Raw genomic sequence first — 20,000 nt, forward strand, 5'->3', positions numbered from 1 at the left:
TGGCGCAAGCAGCCGTGATCATAAAATCATACAAACACAAAATAATGCAGCGGGTATCATGGAATGAGCAGCTGAGCTTCAGGGTAGGGACGCGTTTCAGGCTAAATCATTCCTCCCATGAAGGTACACAGCTGGCGTGGAATTGGCCAAACGGGGGTGAGAGGGATGTGACCAAACACCTGCCTTAGTTGTTAGTTGTTAGTCTTAGTTGTAAGACTCTAATTCAAGGTGTGAGACTGTAGATGGTATACATGTTTATATATGCGTAGTAATGTGTTAATATGTGTATACATGTGTATATATATATGTGTGTATGCAGTATATGTGCCTTGGATGAAACTGTAGACGATGCCACCCTCTTTAGACAATAAGCTGAATAATGTGTTCCTAATGTGCCTCCCTAGTGTTGATAATGCAACATGGTGGCCACGCCGTGCTTAGAGAGAGTCTGAGCTGAGGAGGACCAGAGACCAGCAGCACCTACCTTGGTCTTCTTCTCAGGACTGGAGGGCTCCTTCGCGTTCCCCGTGGGGGTCCTGGCTGAGGGCTTCTTGGTCACGGCGTCCGCTTTGCCGGCCTTCTCCTTCTTCACCTCTTTCTTCTCTGCAGTCTTCTTCACCTCCTCCTTGGCTTTCTCTTTAGTGTCCACCGCTGTGGCCACCTGCTTCTCCTCCTGCTGGGGCTCGGGTTGGGCCTCCTCGTGTCGTTCCTCCGTCAGCTCCTCCGTCTTCACCACGGAGACGGCGGGCTCCTGCACCTTGGACTCCACCTTAGTGTCCTCCACCGAGGTCACTTCCACCTTGGCCTCCTCCACCTTAGTGTCCTCCACCAAGGTCACTTCCACCTTGGACTCCTCCACCTTCGTGGCGTCCGTCTTGGTCACCTCCACCTTGGACTCATTCGTCTTGGTCACCTCCACCTTGGACTCATTCGTCTTGGTCACCTCCACCTTGGTGTCCTCCACCTGGCTCTCCTTCGTGTCGCTGTGCTTCTCGGGCATGGCATCGTGCAGGACGGGGCTCTGCTGTTTCTCGGGGCTGGGCGGGGCTTCAGAGACCTCCGTTCCCTTGGCGTCTCCCGCTTCCAGTTTCTCCGGCACCTCCGTCACCTTGACCTCCTTCACCTTCTCCCCAGGCGTGGTCTGCTCCAGGACGACCGTCTCCTGGTCCTCGTGCTCACCGCTCACGTGTATCGTCTGCTCCACCTTCTCCTCCGGCCATTTGGCCGTCATGTCCGCCGGCGGGGGATTGTTCGGTGTCTTCTCCACGCGGTCCTCCACCTTCTCAGCGACCTTCTCCGCCTGTTTCTCCTTCTCGGTCTCTTTCTCTGTCTCCTTTTCCTCCGCCGTTGCCGTCTTGTTGTGTTTCTCCTGCTCCTCCTCTCTGGTGGCCAGCTCCACCCTCACGCTCCTCCGGTCACCGTCGTCCAGCTGGACGTACTCGTCTAGCCGCTCCATGCCGTCGTCCACCTGGTCCTCCATGCTGTCCCCCGTCTGGTCTTCCTTTGTGTCTGACTTCACTGGTGTCTGAGAGTCTGCGGGGGCAGAGGGACAGAGGCCGAGGCGGTGGCGTTACAGAGACGAACGGTGAGAGACACTTTCTACCACTACTCGTTACCTAGCAACGACATGTACCGCAACCCATGACCTCGCAATGGACAATGAATCGTTGGAGCACAATATGCCGAGGTGAATGAAAATAACGACAGCACAGAAACACCCAATCGGCCGCCACTCACCCCCGACGGCCTAGCCCTCACGGATCAATGGGAACGGCAGCGAGCAGCGAGGAGGGACATGAAGGAGTGAGTGGACCCTGATTGGGAGCATCCATCACGGCCTCAGGGGTGGGTGGGGGGTGGGGGGTTTATTATCCGGACGTTACACGGAAGAAGTGTTTGAAACCTGAGGTGAGGGGGAGGTCTTAACAGAGTCCTGTCTGGCTGCAGTTAGGATCCCCCATGTTTAGATCGTTAGATCATCACGATGAGAACACTTATAGCTCACCGAGGAACACAGCCTCTAATAATACCCCTGCAGCGTCTCAGTCAGCCATATCAGGGGTTTATTAAAGGGTCTGCAGCTGATGAGCTGTTGGCTAAGAGTATTTTAAACATCGGCCTGCTATTAGTCACCTGCAGTACAGTTTGACCTGATACCAGTTTGAGGTACAAAACAAACCACTATTCCTTAGATTGGGTGTTTTGTTTTAAATCAATCAGCACACTAACCTTCACAACCAAAGTTCCTAAAGGGAGAATTGTAGAACTATGTTAACGAACAAAAAAATGCATCCACTGGTATCTAAATAAACCATAACAGTCTTTGTGGATCCCACTGAGAGGTGGAACCACAGCGTGGTCTACTGTGAGATTGACCCTCTAGTGTTTGATGAAGAGTGGGAGGGCTTTAGCGTGAGTGGGAGGGCTTTAGGGTGAGTGGGAAGGGTTTAGGGTGAGTGGGAAGGGTTTAGGGACTTAGGGAAAAGGTACGGTATCCACAATGAGAGAATGCATCCGCTCTCTCAATGTGCTGAGATCAATGCAGGTACATTAAACATATTTAGTAATTTTCTGTAGTACAGAAGGCATGTACACTACAGCAGTACACAATCTAAATGTGTTTTCATCGTCTTTTTACACTGGATATTAAACATGCTTTTTATGTTTCTGCAGTCAAAAGCTCTGATTATAATTGCGTTGTGTTGTGTTTACGGTGATGGATGACCTTCACAGAAATTATAAAGGACAAAGAAAAGATGACCCAGGAGATAGAGAGAGCGAGAGCGAGAGAGAGAGAGAGAGAGAGGGAAAGGGAGAGCATTCAACAGCCTCTGGCCTGATGTTCAGGACAGGACAGAACAAAAGAGAGATAAGAGAATACCAATAGTAATTAACTGCAGAGTATTACTGTTAACACTATGTAACACAACAACATAGCGCACACACACACTTTTTCGATGCTATCTCTTTCTCTCTGCCCTGACTCCCTGCCTCGTCCTAACCCCTTATGGAGACTAGGCCTGGGCAATAAAACAATAAATGATCGTATGGTGATAGACTTTTGATCAATATCAATATAAAACATGTTCAATATATTATCGATAAGAGACTGGACCACCGAATCTAGCAGCTTGTTACACAAACACGCTTCCATACTTATTTACAATATCTGAGTGTGTTTCATTGTTGTGTCGACAGTATTGATCAATGAAGAGCAGTGGAAGGTAGTATTAAGAGTTAAACAGAAGGGTTTAAATCCAGCATGGTAATTCCTAGGGTTTTTAGGTCATTAAAATGATCACTAGTTATCGATAACGATCAATATGATGGAGTTATATCGTGATATGTCTGTCAGCCGTATGGCCCAGGCCTAGTGGAGACTTTGTCTGCAGGCTGGTGAAGAGTACTGGACACACACACACACACACACACACACACACACACACACACACACACACACACACACACACACACACACACACACACACACACACACACACACACACACACACACACACACACACACACACACACACCCCCCTCCCCTCAAGCACACTCAGACAGCGAGAGAAAGGACCTCAACATGAGCTGAACACGTCGTCCGCTCCTCACACCACGGCCACGCCCGTTCACCTCAGCAGCCTCTTACCTCGGTCAAAGGGATTTCCTCCGTTTAAGATTCAGTGAATTTGATCCACAAATACATTTAGAAAGAGATATGAGCTGTCCCGGGAGCAACAGAATCAGACCCCCACGCACACACCTGCAGAGGAAACTGATCGGCCGTTTAATAAACGCCCAAATACCTGGTATTTGGCCTGAACCTGGTCTGAGCCTGGTCTGAACCTGGTCTGAACCTGGTCTGAGCCTGGTCTGAACCTGGTCTGAGCCTGGTCTGAACCTGGTCTGAGCCTGGTCTGAACCTGGTCTGAACCTGGTCTGAACCTGGTCTGAGCCTGGTCTGAACCTGGTCTGAGCCTGGTCTGAGCCTGGTCTGAACCTGGTCTGAGCCTGGTCTGAACCTGGTCTGAACCTGGTCTGAGCCTGGTCTGAGCCTGGTCTGAGCCTGGTCTGAGCCTGGTCTGAGCCTGGTCTGAGCCTGGTCTGAGCCTGGTCTGCGTCGACGTGGGCGCGGGGCGAGTGAATGAGCTCCACCTACCCTCTAGTGCGCTGACGGAGGTGCTAGTGGTGCTGGCAGGGCGGCCAAGGTCGCCGGCGTCGCCCCCGGACTCAGAGAACCCCCCCGCGTCCCCTCCCACTCCGGGGTCCACGCCGCCGGGCTCTGGGGCTCTCCCCGGGCCGCGGCCCTCAGCGAGGTCATCCCCGTGTCCTGCCGGGGGCGGGCCGGTGTCCGGGACGGGGCTGATGCCCGCCGGGGCGTCCTTGAAGGGGGGCGGGCCGGACCCGCTCTCTGGGAGGGCCCCGACGGCCCCGGGGCGGAGCAGCACGGGCAGCCAGACGCCGTCCTGCCCCCCGGCGTCCCCCTGGACCGCTGCCTCCAGCGGGGGGGACCGGGTCTCTGCTCCGCCGTCCCAGACGTCCCCCTGGACCGCTGCCTCCAGCGGGGGGGACCGGGTCTCCGCTCCGCCGTCCCAGACGTCCCCCTGGACCGCTCCCTCCAGCGGGGGGGACCGGGTCTCCGCGCCGCCATCTGGCGCCGACAGGAAGTGGGCGGAGCCCGGGTCGGCGGGCTGGCTCAGGTCAGCCCGCGTGGCGCCGGCGGCCGACAGGGTCTGCGGGGGCGGCGGGTCCTCCGACACGGTGAGTGATCGCTTCATGGCCGGGCCGTGGGGGGGGCGCCGCGGACCGGCCCCTGCGGAGGGGGCGGGGTTCTCCAGCCCCCCCGCCCCCCCGGGGTACTGGTCGGGCGGGTCCGGGCAGGACGGCACCGACAGGTGGGAACACTCGGACATGGCGCGCCGCATCGCCTTCCTCTGCTGCTCCGCCCGGCCGCTGGGAAACAAACCCAGCTCCACCTGCTCCTCCTCCTCCTCCTCCTCCTCCTCCTCCTCCTCCTCGCTCCTGTCCGGTGAGGACCCGCCGGCCGACCACCGGGCATCAGGGGTCACCTCTGCTCTGGCCATCCCGTCCTCCTGCTCCTGCTTCTCCTCCTGCTCCTCCTCCTGCTCCATGTAGTTGTCGTTGATGACTCCTGCTCTGCCGTCGGCGGGCGTCTCCCGCGGTGCAGGCTCCTCCCCCCAGCTGTCGCTCCAGGCTGTGGCGGGGGAGGCCCCCCCCGCGGGACAGGTCCCGCTCAGAGGGGAGCCCGGCGGGTAGTGGGCGCCGGGGGTCACCGGCGAGGCCGGGGCCACGCCGGACGGCTCGGGGCCCGGGGGGGGGGGAGAGACGCCCAGCCTCAGGCCCATGGGGGAGACGGGGGAGGGGGAGGACGACGGGGGGCTGTCAGGGCTCTCCCCCGCGCTGCCCAGGGAGGCTCCGTGGACGGCCCCCCCCGCGGCCAGCGGCAGCCCGGGGCCCTTCGTCTCCGCGCCGGCCCCCCCCGCGGGCTCCAAGAGACAGAGCTTGTCTTGGTCGGTGAGCGGGGTCGGCGGGGCGGGCGGGGGCTGCCCCCCCCCGCCCCCTGGCTGGGCGGACCGGGGGCGGGGGGCGTCCCCGCCGGCCGGGCACTGCCAGTCCCAGCCCGGGGGCCCCCCCCCCCCAGGGGCCAGGGAGAGCTCGCTGTACTCGGAGAACAGGGATCCCGGTGGCTGGTCCGAGAGAGACGACATGGCACCTCCCTCTCCTCGTTCCTCCCTTCAGTCTCTTCTTCTCCCCGTGGCTGCTCCTCTCTCTCTCTCGCTCCTGTCCCTTTGTGTTCTCCTCCTCCTGGGTTCAGGCGCCCAGGTGCGTGGCGTGGCGTGTGCGCGGGCCGGCGGGCTGCGTGTGAGTCTGGGTCTGAGCGCGTCTCTCCGTCTGCATCTCTCCGCTCCACAGAGATACACTGAGCCGACTGGAAGTGTGGCTCTGGCTCTCCTCCCTCCCTCCCTCCCTCCCTCGCTGTCTCTCTCTCTCTGTCTGTCTGTACCCACTTTCTCTTTCTCTCTCTCCCCCTCCTGACTGAACACTGGTCAGGTCACGTGACTGTGTTGGGAGTACGATTGGCTGCTGAGGTTCACAGGCCCCGCCCACTGTAGTGGAGTGAGTAAGCCCCCCGCCCAAGCCCCCCCTGCACCCCCCCCGCCCCCTGTGTATTCCTCACATTCCGTCTGGCACAGAAACACAGACGGCTGCACGCATGGATCAACACACACACACACACACACACACACACACACACACTAGGGCAATACAGATAGAGTATGTCCGTACAGATACAGTAGAGCAGTACTGATGGAAGGTTAATTTAATGTATTGTAGTGAGGGGGAAAAGCTCCAGTGAGCACCATCAATACAAATCAGGAGGAGAGAGCAGAGAGCAGAGAGGAGAGAGGAGAGAGGAGAGAGCAGAGAGGAGAGAGCAGAGAGGAGAGAGGAGAGAGGAGAGAGGAGAGAGGAGAGGGCAGAGAGCAGAGAGCAGAGAGCAGTGAGCAGGCTGCTCTCCTGCACGTCCACAATGTGACGACCAGACGGGGCTGTGAAGCCAGGGCCCACGGTGGACGGCCCCTGGCCCCGTGCAGAGCACCACGCCCGCTGACCGCTCTACAGAGAGCAGACGGAGAGCGGCGGGCTCTGCCGTCTGAAGAGACCGCTCACAGCAACAAGGACCGGCTCTGAACGGCGGACGCGGAACACTTCCGAGGAAATGATTTGTCAAGAGGACGGGGCCGTTCTATAAATACGCTTCGATGCCACGGGCTTTGTTTGTCTTTTCACTCTTCAATTCATCGATTTAGTGAGCTTTAAAATACAGCGTGTCTGGAGCGTTGGTGAGCAGCCCAGTGACACTGCTCCACAATGAGCCTCTCTAAGCCCGCGCTGCCCCCCGGCTCTCTGCCCGCTCTGCTCTCAGCATCAGCACAGCCTCCTTACTCATCCTAGTGGAGCGGCCCGCCTCCGGTCTGTTGTCGTTGACAAACACCTCCCAGGCTGGAGGAGGAGATGGTGACAGAAGCTAATGGGAACAAATGGCTGCTTCTAACACGTATTTGTGTGTGTGCCTGTGTGTGTGTGTGTGTGTGTGTGTGTGTGTGTGTGTGTGTGTGAATAAAAGCTGTTTCTGACACTTATTACAAGCAGTGTTTGTGTTCACACAAGCACATGTAGCGTGTGAGTGTGCATGCGCGCAGAAGGCTGTGTGATTGTGTTATGTTTGCTGTGTGTGTGTGTGTGTGTGTGTGTGTGTGTGTGTGTGTGTGTGTGTGTGTGTGTGTGTGTGTGTGAGCATCAGCAGGAGGTCAAGGGGATGCGAGGCCGATGTGGGGCCTGGCCTTCAGTGCTGAGACCCTGTCAGCCCACATCTCGTCACACACACACACACACACACACACACACACACACACACACACACACACACACACACACACACACACACACACACACACACACACACACACACACACACACAGAGGCCTGTGGTCCTCAGACTCTCTTCTGGGTAATAAGGAGCCCTCCTCCCACTCGGCCGTGAGGTCATCAGAACAGACAACGAGCGTTGCCCACACTGACCCTCACTGAGGACCACCCCCATAACAAGCATCTGATCAGAGAGAGAGAGAGAGAGAGAGAGAGAGAGAGAGACAGAGAGAGAGAGAGAGAGAGAGAGAGAGAGAGAGAGACAGAGAGAGAGAGAGATGGAGAGGAAGAGAGAGAGGAAGGGAGAGAGAGGGAGACGAAGGCAGTGGTCTAAAGCCTGTCACAAACACTCATCACAAAGGGCTTTTCCCCGTCCACAGAGAGGTGACTGACGCCATGACTCAGCTGAATAGATCAGACAGACAGACTGACGGACTGACAGACAGACATGCAGAAGCACAGACGGACAGACATTTAAAAAAAAAATGCCTGAGTCGTCCGTCAGCTATTAGCGAGTGTGATGTGCTTTGAGAACATGGGCGTCTCGTCCCTGATTGGTTCAGATAATTCATCAGGCCTGTCAATCACAGGAGAGTGAAACGCAACCCTTCACAAGAAATCGGTCGCTGTCCCGCTGTCTTCTGCTCTCTGTCCTTACAACTCAGAGACACACAGACCCTCTAGCCCTCCATCGGAGGAGACACAGACCCTCTAGCCCTCCATAGGAGGAGACACAGACCCTCTAGCCCTCCATAGGAGGAGACACAGACCCTCTAGCCCTCCATAGGAGGAGACACAGACCCTCTAGCCCTCCATAGGAGGAGACACAGACCCTCTAGCCCTCCATAGGAGGAGACACAGACCCTCTAGCCCTCCATAGGAGGAGACACAGACCCTCTAGCCCTTCATAGGAGGAGACACAGACCCTCTAGCCCGACCCTCTAGCCCTCCATAGGAGGAGACACAGACCCTCTAGCCCTCCATAGGAGGAGACACAGACCCTCTAGCCCTCCATAGGAGGAGACACAGACCCTCTAGCCCTCCATAGGAGGAGACACAGACCCTCTAGCCCTCCATAGGAGGAGACACAGACCCTCTAGCCCTCCATAGGAGGAGACACAGACCCTCTAGCCCTCCATAGGAGGAGGGGCCAACTAAACACACAGATGTCTATTTATAGATATCTCCCCCCCCCCAGTCTGCGGTAGACCCTCACCAGAAGTCTCCATACCAGCGACTGCTTACGGTTGCCTTGGAAACTGTGTCTCGCACCATCATGTCTGCCTCCAGCCCGTCTCTGATGGCTGGGAGGCAGGGGGGGCTGGGGGTGCTGGGGGGGCCAGAGGACTCCCCCCCCCCCCACTTAAGGTGACCCCCACGGTGAGGCTCCTCCCCCCCTCCAGAGGGGCGGGGCCTGTTCTCAGGGGAGCGGTGGTTTGATTAGCGAGCCATCAACTTAAGATATATAAATATTAAATATAAATAATTAAAGTGCAATTCCTGAAACTGTGCGCGAGCCAAGCCGTGAATGTGATCCATCACTCTGCATTTGTGTGCAACTCTTACTGCGTGTTTGATAGAATAAACTGCGCTGCATCACCAAAACCAACATCAAATAATCCAACGTTCTGACATCTGTTGCTGTGCTCATGGCAACATTAATGGCTGTCCTGTCTCCATGGCAACCCCCACAAACCCCCAGTGGCCTTCAAGGACCGGAGGGGGAGTGACGCACATCTCATTGATAATAGTTTCAAGGCACTGCAAAACATGTATTTTTTTTTATGAATGCATGACTAATTTCTCTGATTGAAATAATACTATGAAGCAAAATGACAAATAGAGTCTGTAACAAACAGACTTAGGAAGACATTCATGAGAGAGACTCGTTAACCCATTGGCACTTGGTTCTATGTTCAGAGTTCACCTGGACTCTACTTAGCCTCCCCCCCTTACCTCCCCCTCACCCCTCTTACACACTTATTGTACGTTGTGTGTCCTTGCACTTAAAAATAGTACTTAGCGTTGTGTAGCATCGTATCCTAGCTATCTTTCTTATGGAATGGGTTAACCTAGAAATTGTTAGTGCTTGCCACTTGGTTCTATGAACATCCTTACTCTTTCTCTTTCTGCTGACAAATGTACTTATTGTAAGTCGCTTTGGGATAAAAGCGTCTGCTAAACGCCCTGAATGTGAATGCAAATGTTGATGGACCCCAAAGCCACTTAAGAGTCCCATGTGTGTAACGTGTGTGTAACGAGTGTGTGACGTGTGTGGTGGACGCAGGTGTTCCTGTGTGTGTGATCACTGATGTCCTGCTCTCTCCTAACAGCGCAGGTTGTGTTCAGACCGACGCAGATGTAATGACAGCCAGTAAGTGCTAAGTGGTTCAGCACTTTACAGGACACCCTGCTGCCCACACGCTGTCTGCCTAATGGTGCGTCCCACGTCTGACTGGGAGTCTGTCCGCCCATCCCCGTCCCTCGATGACTGTAGAGGTGACTTAACGCAGTGGGCTGTCTGGGTGTCGGGTGTCTGTCTGTCTGGATGGACATCGGCCCATCAGCGTTCACAGGTTAATTAATGGGTGTGCAGAATAAATTTGTGTCCAGAATTTCCAAAAAGCTGCGTGAGCGTTCGTCCTTCCCCAGTTCATCAGTTCACCTCTGATGCATCGGAGGTGAACATCAGATGGAAGAACAATACTGCATGCTGGGAGAGGAGCCTCTCCTGACCGCAGTCCACTGTGACTCGTTCGTTGTTGTAGGGTCATCAAGGTGTGGAATAAGGTGGGGCCCACCTGTCACCTGTCAAACACCAACATCATCCATCTGTCACAAGGAGCAGCTACATCTATCCCCAGAGGGAGAGCAGCACTGGGGAACGGGAATGCGACTTTGAATAGGATTAAGGACTGAGGCAAAGCCACGCAGCGTTTCCTCCCCAGAATTAGATAGAATTAGATCCCCTTCCATTCTACCCTAAATGAACGGCCTCATGCTTCCAGTAGAGACCGGGGCAATCGGACTCGCGTCAGCATGGACCCAATGATGGTTAGGTGGCAGCATGTCAATGTTGCATGTCTGTTTGTGGACTTCGTCAGTCCAAATCCATGCGGGTCCAAACCATTGTCCTAAGGGTTTTGGTTTTAATCGCTCTAGATATGTTGTTTACCTGTCTCTTATCATACCAACGCGCACGCACACACACGCACACACTATTAGCTGTATGAGGATTCTGTTTGTGGATACATTTGTTCCCCCCATCTTGGGAGACCTTAAAACACATTTTAGCCTGTTCCTTTATCCCTGGTTTAACAGTACAGCGTGTCCTTGCATCGCTCTCTCTCTGTCCATCGCTCTCCCTCTCTCCCTCCCTCCCTCCCTCCCTTCCTCCCTCTCTCCCATGAGGCCATTATTCTAAATCCTCTCCTTAAGGGGTCCAAATGGCAGCCTTGGTGACACAAGGTCCCGCCCTGAGACACCAGCCCACCGCCTTATTACACAGGCAAGAGGCAGCTGGGACGCATAACACACACACACACACACACAGGCACACACACACACACACGCACACACGCAAAAAGGCCGACACACACACACACACACACAAAGTTACACACCCAGACACGTACACGTACACGCAGCCGCACACGCGCCACATCATAAAGATTACCATATGATTTGCCAGTACGCACTCCTCGCGTTGACGTGTTCTTCTGCACAGCCTCTCAAATTAACACGCAACGAGACTGAAAACAAACCGCCGCCCTCAGAGAGCGCTCCGTATGTAAATGAGGAGCCTGCGAGTGACGCCGCCGCAGCGCTCTGAAAGCCCCCCCGCTGCGGCCCGCTCCGTGGTGGGCGGGGACATTGATCAAAGTGGCTTAATTGCCGCTTTAATTGTCAACAATCCTGCGTTTCCCTGACGGCCTGAATGGCTGTCTGCTGGATCAGCCCCCTGCTGTCTCCAGGCGGGGCCAGGAACAGCTCAGAGAGAGAGAGGGGTGGGTGTGTGTGTGTGTGTGTGTGTGTGTGTGTGTGTGTGTGTGTGTGTGTGTGTGTGATACTAATAAATCACTCATGTTGGCGCAGAACCCAGATATACAGGTGCATGTCCACACACACACACACACACACACACACACACCAAAAGTTTCAAACAGGCTCTATTTTTAAGCCGCTGAGCCACAGAAAAAAAAAAAAGCTGTCGCAGCCTTTTTTAATTCCCTGCTGAAACGGTTCCACTGATCAACCAGAACCAGACAGCAAGTCACGCAGCCCTGCTTACTGCCTGCGCGCGCGCTCTCTAAAGAGGGTTACCCTGACAGGGCGCTCCGGTCGGTAGAAGCCTCTACAAACACTCACATCCCTCTGTGCTTACAGTCTATTAAAGGTACAGACGATGGAAACAGAGGACCCTCCAACTGGATGAAGACTAGACCAGGTGGAACGCCAGAGCATAGCCTAGCATAGCCTAGCATAACGTAGCATAACGTAGCATAGCCTAGCATAGCCTAGCATAACGTAGCATAACGTAGCATAACATAGCATAACATAGACTAACGTAGCATAATGTAGCATAACGTAGCATAAAATAGCATAACATAGACTAACGTAGCATAATGTAGCATAACGTAGCATAACGTAGCATAACGTAGCATAATGTAGCAGATGAGCAGCAGTACATGAGTCAGGGTATTTCCACGTCTGTGTCAGACGAGGTGAAGAGAGATGAAGGAGTGATGAAGAGGACATGAATCTGTTGGGTCACTCACCTGAGGTGGAGCAGCAGCAGGGTGGAGGTCGTCGGGACACATGGAAGGAGAAGAGCAAAGACACACCGTCAGCCTCCACCCTCATGTTCATTGAGTGTGAGTGAGTGTGTGCGTGAGTGAGTGTGTGAGTGAGTGTTTGAGTGTGTGAGTGTTGGTGTACGTGCGTGTGTGTGTGTATGTGTGTACATGTCTGTGTAACTGTTGAGTTTCCACACGTTGCATTTAGACAGTTTGAGCTTCCACTACTACGATCTTCTAGAAGGAAACAGGGGTTAGAACCAGCAGACGGTGGCGGTTGATTGGTCGCAGGGAGATCCCCAGACACAGACAGACAGACAGCGCTCCAGTCAGAGCAGAAGGAGGAGTTAATCGGTGGTTGTTTGGTGAAGGAGAGAGTTTCTACCCCCTGAGGAGGGTCACGTTTGGCACCACGGTGATTAGTAGCAGCAGCCCTGGACAGCCCAGTGTTAACAGAGTCGAGGAGAGAGGTGCATTGTGGGTCAGACAGAAGACAAGAGGGCTACCGGGTTAGAGCAGAATCAAACCAAACCTGGAGGCCTGTCCTCCATCCCATCGGTGAGTGTTAGTAAACTACAACCAGACAACCAGCGCCCAGATGCACACATCTACAGCCATGCAAGGGAGGGATCGTACGGGGTTTAGACCGTCTAGTGGTCCCTAGTGGACACAACAAGACAGGCTAGTGGACACAACAAGACAGTCCCTAGTGGACACAAGGCGCCCTCTAGCCCCTAGTGGACACAAGGCACTCTTCTAGCCCCTAGTGGACACAAGGCGCCAGGCGCCCGGCCGCGGGAGGACGGGGGAAACAATTTGAAAGCAGTCCCACAAGAGCAGAGCGTCTCTCCAGCGCGCGGCGCTGGTGCAGGTCTGCTTCGTGATCTGATTCAAATTGTTTCCACCTCCGTTCCGCCCGGGGCCCCGCCCCTAACCAACCTTCCATGACGGGGGCCACGCTGGGGGCCACGGCCGGGGCCTCCAGGGGCTCATTGAGGCCGGGGAAGAAGGGCTTGGCGCCGGGGTTCAGGTAAGACCCGGGCGAGCCCAGGAGCATCTGGGGGGAGGAGGCCAGGGGGACAGGGGAGTCCCCCGGGGGCCCGCTGGACGGGGCCCCGCTGAACGTGGGGCTCTTCAGGGAGGAGGAGGAGGAGGAGGAGGAGGAGTGGTGGTGCATCTTGTTGGCCTCGTCAGGGCGCTCTCTGGGGGGGCCGCGACAGTCCTGGGCGCTGGTTCTGGGGGACCGCAGCGGGGCGGGGCCGGCGGCGGCGTCCAGGACCACGCCCGTGGGCAGGGGGCACCCCAGGGCGGCCGGGTAGTCGCCCAGGTCGAAGGAATCCTCGCTGTCCGCCGCCAGCCAAGAGCTGTCGGAGGGGGCGGCGGGCCGCGGCGACGCCCCCGTCATCAGACATTGGTCGGGGCTGAGCTGGGAGGCGGGGCTGAAGACGGAGGTGTCCGTCAGGACGGGGTAGGGGCTGAAGGACGCCATCAGCACGCTGCCCGTGTCGAACAGCCCGCTGTCCAGCTCGTCGCCCAGCTCGTGGTCGTGGGGCGTGGCCGGGAGACAATGGGCGGGGCCAGGGCTCCAGGGGGAGGAGCCCAGCGGGGGGCCGGTGTCGGGCATGGTGAAGGGGGCCGCCGTGGCCTTCAGCCCGCTGCTCTGGACCAGCAGGGGGGCGGGGGGGGCCGGGACGGAGGCCTCCTCGGGATGGAACTCCTGGCTCCGGCCGCTCCAGCCCGGCTCCGTACCCGGGAAGGGCTCCTCCGGGGCGGGGAGGGAGGGCGTGGCCGCCCCGACCTCCACCAGCATCTCCTCCGGCCCCTGGGGGCCCGCGGGGAGGAAGGGCTCGGCCGGCGCCGCCCACTCCTCCGGGAGCTTCTTCCTGCTCTTCCCCCTCTTCCCGCGGCCCCCGCTCTTCCCGATCTGCTCCTCCCAGGCCCCTTCTCCTCCCGGGCCCCCGGGACCCCCTGCCGCCTTGTCGCGGCGCGGGCCGACCCGCTGATAGGGGTCGTCGGCGGGGGCGGGGCCCTCGTTGGGGGCCTCGGGCGTCTCGTGCTGGTCCCAGGACCCCTCGTCCTTCTGCCTCCTCTTCTTCTTCTTCTTCTGCTTGCGGTCTGAGCCCTCGCCCTCCTTCTCGTCGCCGCCGGCGTAGGCGGTGCTCTCCCTGGGGGGGCGGACGTCGGGGGGCAGCTGGTTGGCATGGCGGCTGATCACCGTGGAGACGCTGTCGGTGAAGGGGAGGTCTGCGGGGGAGCAGGGGGGCGTGTCCGACCACAGGGGGGAGGCACCTTGGTGTGTGTGGAGGAGAGGTAAGAGTTTAACATGGAGGGACGGTGGAGGGGGACAAAACGCACACGCACTCACCGTGCACTTACCGGTACACACACACACACGCACATTCACTTCCACACAAGCACACGCTCACTTCCACACGCACACTTAAACACGGCCACTTACACATGCGCACATGTTCACTTACACACGCGCACATGCTCACTTACAGACTCGCACTTACACACTCACTCACACTTACACACGCTCACATAATCATTTAGTGACTGCTATGTAACCCTAACCCTAACCCTTACCCAAAAACTAATAATCCATAGCATTGCAATCTATCAACAGCACGCAGAGTGGGACTCCTGTTTCTTTATTCACAGTCTGACTGTAAGAAGACGACCCTGGAACTAATCAACTTTCTGCTGAATGACTTACCGAGGTTAACTAAGAAATCACAAATGTCTAACTAAGTGTGGAACGATTTTTGGAGTAGGAGAAAGAGAGCAGTTATTAAATCTATTGTTTTATTAGTTTATTTAGTGGACCTCGTGGCTACATTACTCTATGATACAGACAGATTGATCTTTTTCTTATAATAAAACCTTTGAATCACTTCATCTAGCCTAGCCTTCAGGGATTTTATATACAAACGCTAATGAGGACGAGGCCAGCTCACTATCCATCAGCGCTTCAGGGCAAACTCCATATCACACACACACACACACACAAAGCAAACTCATTCAAACACCAACACGATACAGACACATCAAGTACACACACGGACCAATGTAACGCACACACACAATATTCAACTCCGGAGGAGGCTCTGTTTGCTGAAGACCGAAGACCAGCTTTCCACCCAGATGTTCTTTGACTTCTTAGACAACTAGGATGGTCTCAGTCTGTGAGCCAGTGCAGCTCTCCCATGCTGCCACCAGGGGGTCAAAGCCACAAATGTATAAGGCACACTGCCAGGCCCAGCAGGATTTCAAGAACGCTAAAAATAAGAAGTAACTAATATTTTCATTTCATTAATCTCAGTAACCTGTAAGCAGAGCTGTTGTGGGTTTGCAGAACAGAGCTCTACGGAGCAGAGCCCGGTATTGTTGCTGAGAGGATGAGATTAACTCGGCTGTTTCTGACACTTTCAGTGTTTGTGTGTGTGTGTGATTGTGTGCGTGTCAGTGTCTGTGTAGGTGTCTGTGAGTAGGCGTCTGTGTGTGCAATAACCCGGCTCTCCCATTCAATACGTGAACAATACTGTTGTTGCAGCAAAGGCGGCGAGGGGGGAGAGAGGCGGAGAGAGGGGGAGGAGACGAGGGGGAGAGAGGGGGAGGAGACTGCTGCATTGTTGAGTCACAACCTGAGAGGTAACGCCTCAAACAAGCACAGGGCGCTAGAGAGGAGCGAGGAGTGAAGGCTGTGATACACGCTAACCCCAACCGCTTGGTGGATGACCCTGACGCAGAACCTGATGAACACATTAACCGGGCGTGGTTCATGCCCTCTGAGCCTGATGAACACATTAACCGGGCGTGGTTCATGCCCTCTGAGCCTGATGAACACATTAACCGGGCGTGGTTCATGCCCTCTGAGCCTGATGAACACATTAACCGGGCGTGGTTCATGCCCTCTGAGCCATTTGTGAATGAATGAATGAATGAATTCCCCTGCAGCGCTTGTGTTGGGTGCGTGTCAGGATGGAGGTCTGAGCGTCGCTCCGAGCCTGACCGGCTGCGGGGTCTGTGAAGACGGGACGGGACAGGACAGCTTGTCAACACATTTCTATCACTCGACGTAACGTCACTACGGGCCGATAGGACGGGCGAGGCCGGCCTCTAACGCGCTCTGACCACAACTCGCCGCACGCTTGGTGGCCGCCGCGGGCCGGGGGCATCTGGGGGGCGCTCTGGGACGACGGGAGCGATGCGGTCCGGCGGTCTCAGCTCATCCGACACTAGCCGCCCAGATGGCTGAGGAAGTGTCGAGTCACGGAACAGTCTGGAGCCCGCGGCCCCTCCTGTCAGTCCCCCCCCCCCCGTACCCCGAGCCCCTCCCAGCTCAAAGCAGCCCGCTGCACCGCCGCTTCTGCTGCGCTACAAACATTAAACCAATGCGTCTTTCATGCTGATTCTGTTGGATTGGGTTGTGTTTTAAATTCACTAATATTTCTATAGATTTCATCAGAGCTGCTGCGCAACCGATCAGAACTTAAAGTCACCGTTTGGTCACCAGATGCTGTGTTATACACACGACATACAGTAGTCCTCCTTTAAATAAAATACTAAAGAAAGTCTCCAGATGCTGTGTCACACACACAATACAGTCCTCCTTTAAATAATACTAAGCAGTCCTCAGATGCTGCGTCATATAAACAATATAGTCCTCCTTTAAGTCAAATACTAAATAAGGCTGCCAGCGAGCTATGCTAATAAGCTAAGTCATAAGAGGGGTACCACAGGGGCGGTCATCCCCAGGTGGGGCCTCACCTGGGGCCAGGTTCAGGGGCCCGCGGGGGGCCTGGGGCTCCGGGAGCATGGGGCTGTGCTGCTGAGGCTCGGCTACGCTGGGGGGGCGGGGGGCCGCTGGGAACCCTGGGGGGGGGGAGGGGGGGAGGGGGAGAGCGAGAGAGAGAAACAGAGACAAAGCGAGAGACAGGGAGAAGGGGGGGGAGAGTTATAGTTACACACATTTTGCGATGGGCATTTGTCACAAACCTGTCAAGTATGGGACAACCACTGAAGGTTATATTTTTGCGTTCATGCATTTTCAGATTGAATGCATGGCTTTTTATACACAGGCCTTTACAGCCATCTGGTGCATTCCAATTGTGTAGTAAAACACTCCGAAGTTAATTGGAAAGTAGAACGATAACTACATTTAACACGTTCCTTGTGGTGCATTATGCCCACGGTCAAATGAATGAACGGTTTACAGCCGTTGACCATGTAGTGACTCATTCCACCTTTTAAATAAATGATTATCCCAGAGCTAAATTATAAATTTGTGTTGTTGCTGAACTGCTGCAGGGCGTCTGGGAATACAACTCAAACCAGCCAGAAGGTAAGAAGGTAAGAAATAAAGTAGAAAGTGAGGAACTGTTTGTTACGGCAGACACAGAAAACATGACGGCACCATCTCACTCTTCCAGCCTGGAGTGAGACATGGTGACCTGATGGCGATTAGCAGTCAGTGTCAAACTGATGCTCATTTGTCTGAGCCAAGGACTGCCTAGCAACACGAGGTCCACGGAAACGACCGGGGGATAGGAAAAAAAAAAGGAGCGAGAGAGACAGAGAGAGCGAGAGAGACAGAGAGAGAGAGAGTGAGAGAGACAGAGATAGATACACAGAGAGAGAGCAAGACAAAGAAACACACACAGAGTGAGAGAGTGAGAGCTAGAGGGAGAGAGCGAGGGAGAGCGAGAGATAAAGAGATTGACCTTAAAAAAGAATAAAAAGGTATAAACAAATAATGCTTTGGCAAATTAGGCCGAAAGAAGACGAGACAGAAAACGAGGAGACGGGGGGGGGGGGGGAAACCCGGGGGAAAGCTGGAGAAAGACGGGAGCAGAGACAGCAAGGCTGAAGTAGACATTACGTTAGAAGGACCAATAGGAGAGGTCGAATTTATGTCATATTGCAGCGTAGAAACAATTGTGGAGAGCAGGAGAATGAGACTGACTGCAGGCTGTGTAACACTGCACGCATGCAGATATGATATAAACTGTCTGTCGTGTGTGTGTGTGTGTGTGTGTGTGTGTGTGTGTGTGTGTGTGTGTGTGTGTGTGTGTGTGTGTGTGTTCTGAGCCGTAATTCCATTGACCCAGAGATGACAGAACTCATTAAAGGATACAATGAGACACTTGCTGCGCAAACTCACTCAAACTCTGTGTGCGCTGATGTGCGTGCGTGCATGCGTGCGTGTGTGTGTGTGTGTGTGTGCACGCGTCTGCGCGTGACCTTGTAAGTATGTGCGGGACAAGTGCCACGCACTGTCTCTCTCCAGCCGTTGGCCAGTGACAGATTAACAGCCCAACACTGACTTCATACAGTCAGGGGGTGATGGACAGCAGGATCTCCAAACTTAAAGAACCGTAACATGTCACAGAGGAATGTACCACACCTGCTGATCCTCTTACTCAGAAGCGTTGGTGTAGCATCTTATCCTAGCTATCTCCGTTGTATACTGGGAATGGGTTAACCTAGTGATGGTTAGTGTATACGGGGAATGGGTTAACCTAGTGATGGTTAGTGTATACGGGGAATGGGTTAACCTAGTGGTGGTTAGTGTATACGGGGAATGGGTTAACCTAGTGGTGGTTAGTGTATACGGGGAATGGGTTAACCTAGTGGTGGTTAGTGTATACGGGGAATGGGTTAACCTAGTCATTGTTCGTGCTTGCCAATTGGTCCTATGAACATCCTTACTGTACCGACAGTGATATAGTATTGTTTCTCTTTCTTCTGACAAATGTACTTATTGTAAGTAGCTTTTGATAAAGATAAAAAGTGTCTGCTAAATGCTTTAAATGTAAAACTAAATGTATTAACATCTTCATCTCAAAGTGAGCTGATAAACTCAAGAGTCTCGGTAAAGAGTCAAGAGTGTAGCGGTGTGGTCTGAATCTCCACAGTTAGCAGCACACAGTGAACCTCATACAGTTAATACAGTTAGACTCACACTGCATACAGTCAACAGAGAACTCAGTGAACGCCATACAGTCAGCATCATACAGTGAACCTCATACAGTGGACCTCACACAGTGGACCTCATTACAGTGAACCTCACACAGTGAACCTCACACAGTGGACCTCATTACAGTGAACCTCATACAGTGAACCTCATACAGTGGACCTCACACAGTGGACCTCATACAGTGAACCTCATACAGTGGACCTCACACAGTGGACCTCATACAGTGAACCTCACACAGTGGACCTCATACAGTGAACCTCACACAGTGAACCTCATACAGTGGACCTCATACAGTGGACCTCACACAGTGAGTCAGCCCAGCTACCTGAGAAGGCTCCCATTGGACTGAAGCCCATCACCTGGACCGGGCCGGTCGGGGAGCCCAGCTCACCAGGAGAGAGAGTCATGGAAGCTAGTGAGGAAAACAGAGATAGATCGAGTTAGAGAGAGAGAGAGAGAGAGAGAGAGAGAGAGAGAGAGAGAGAGAGAGAGAGAGAGAGAGAGAGAGAGAGAGAGTTAGAGAGAGAGAGAGTTAGAGAGAGAGAGAGAGAGAGAGAGAGAGAAAGAAAGAGATAGTTAGAGAGTTAGAGAGAGAGAGAGAGAGAGAGAGAGAGAGAGAGAGAGAGAGAGAGAGAGAGAGAGAGAGAGACACAGAGAGAGACAGAGAGTTAGAGAGAGAGAGAGAGTTAGAGAGAGAGAGAGTTAGAGAGAGACAGAGAGTTAGAGAGAGAGAGAGAGAGTTAGAGAGAGAGAGAGAGACACAGAGAGAG

General features: G+C 54.7%; 1 protein-coding gene across 1 annotated transcript in view; it reads right to left on the bottom strand.

The window, feature by feature from the left end:
* LOC311366715 (uncharacterized protein) overlaps nucleotides 1-20,000 on the bottom strand; it is a gene marked incomplete at its 3' end in the record, with an annotated part of 65,144 nt that overhangs the window by 9,026 nt on the left and 36,118 nt on the right. The window contains 4 exon segments of the mRNA XM_084485512.1: nucleotides 485-1,533; nucleotides 13,188-14,537; nucleotides 17,022-17,126; nucleotides 19,556-19,642. Of these exon segments, the coding sequence (XP_084341638.1) occupies nucleotides 485-1,533; nucleotides 13,188-14,537; nucleotides 17,022-17,126; nucleotides 19,556-19,642 (2,591 nt within the window).

The sequence above is a fragment of the Micromesistius poutassou genome, assembly GCF_964030765.1.
Source record: "Micromesistius poutassou genome assembly, chromosome: 21".
NCBI lineage: Eukaryota > Metazoa > Chordata > Actinopteri > Gadiformes > Gadidae > Micromesistius > Micromesistius poutassou.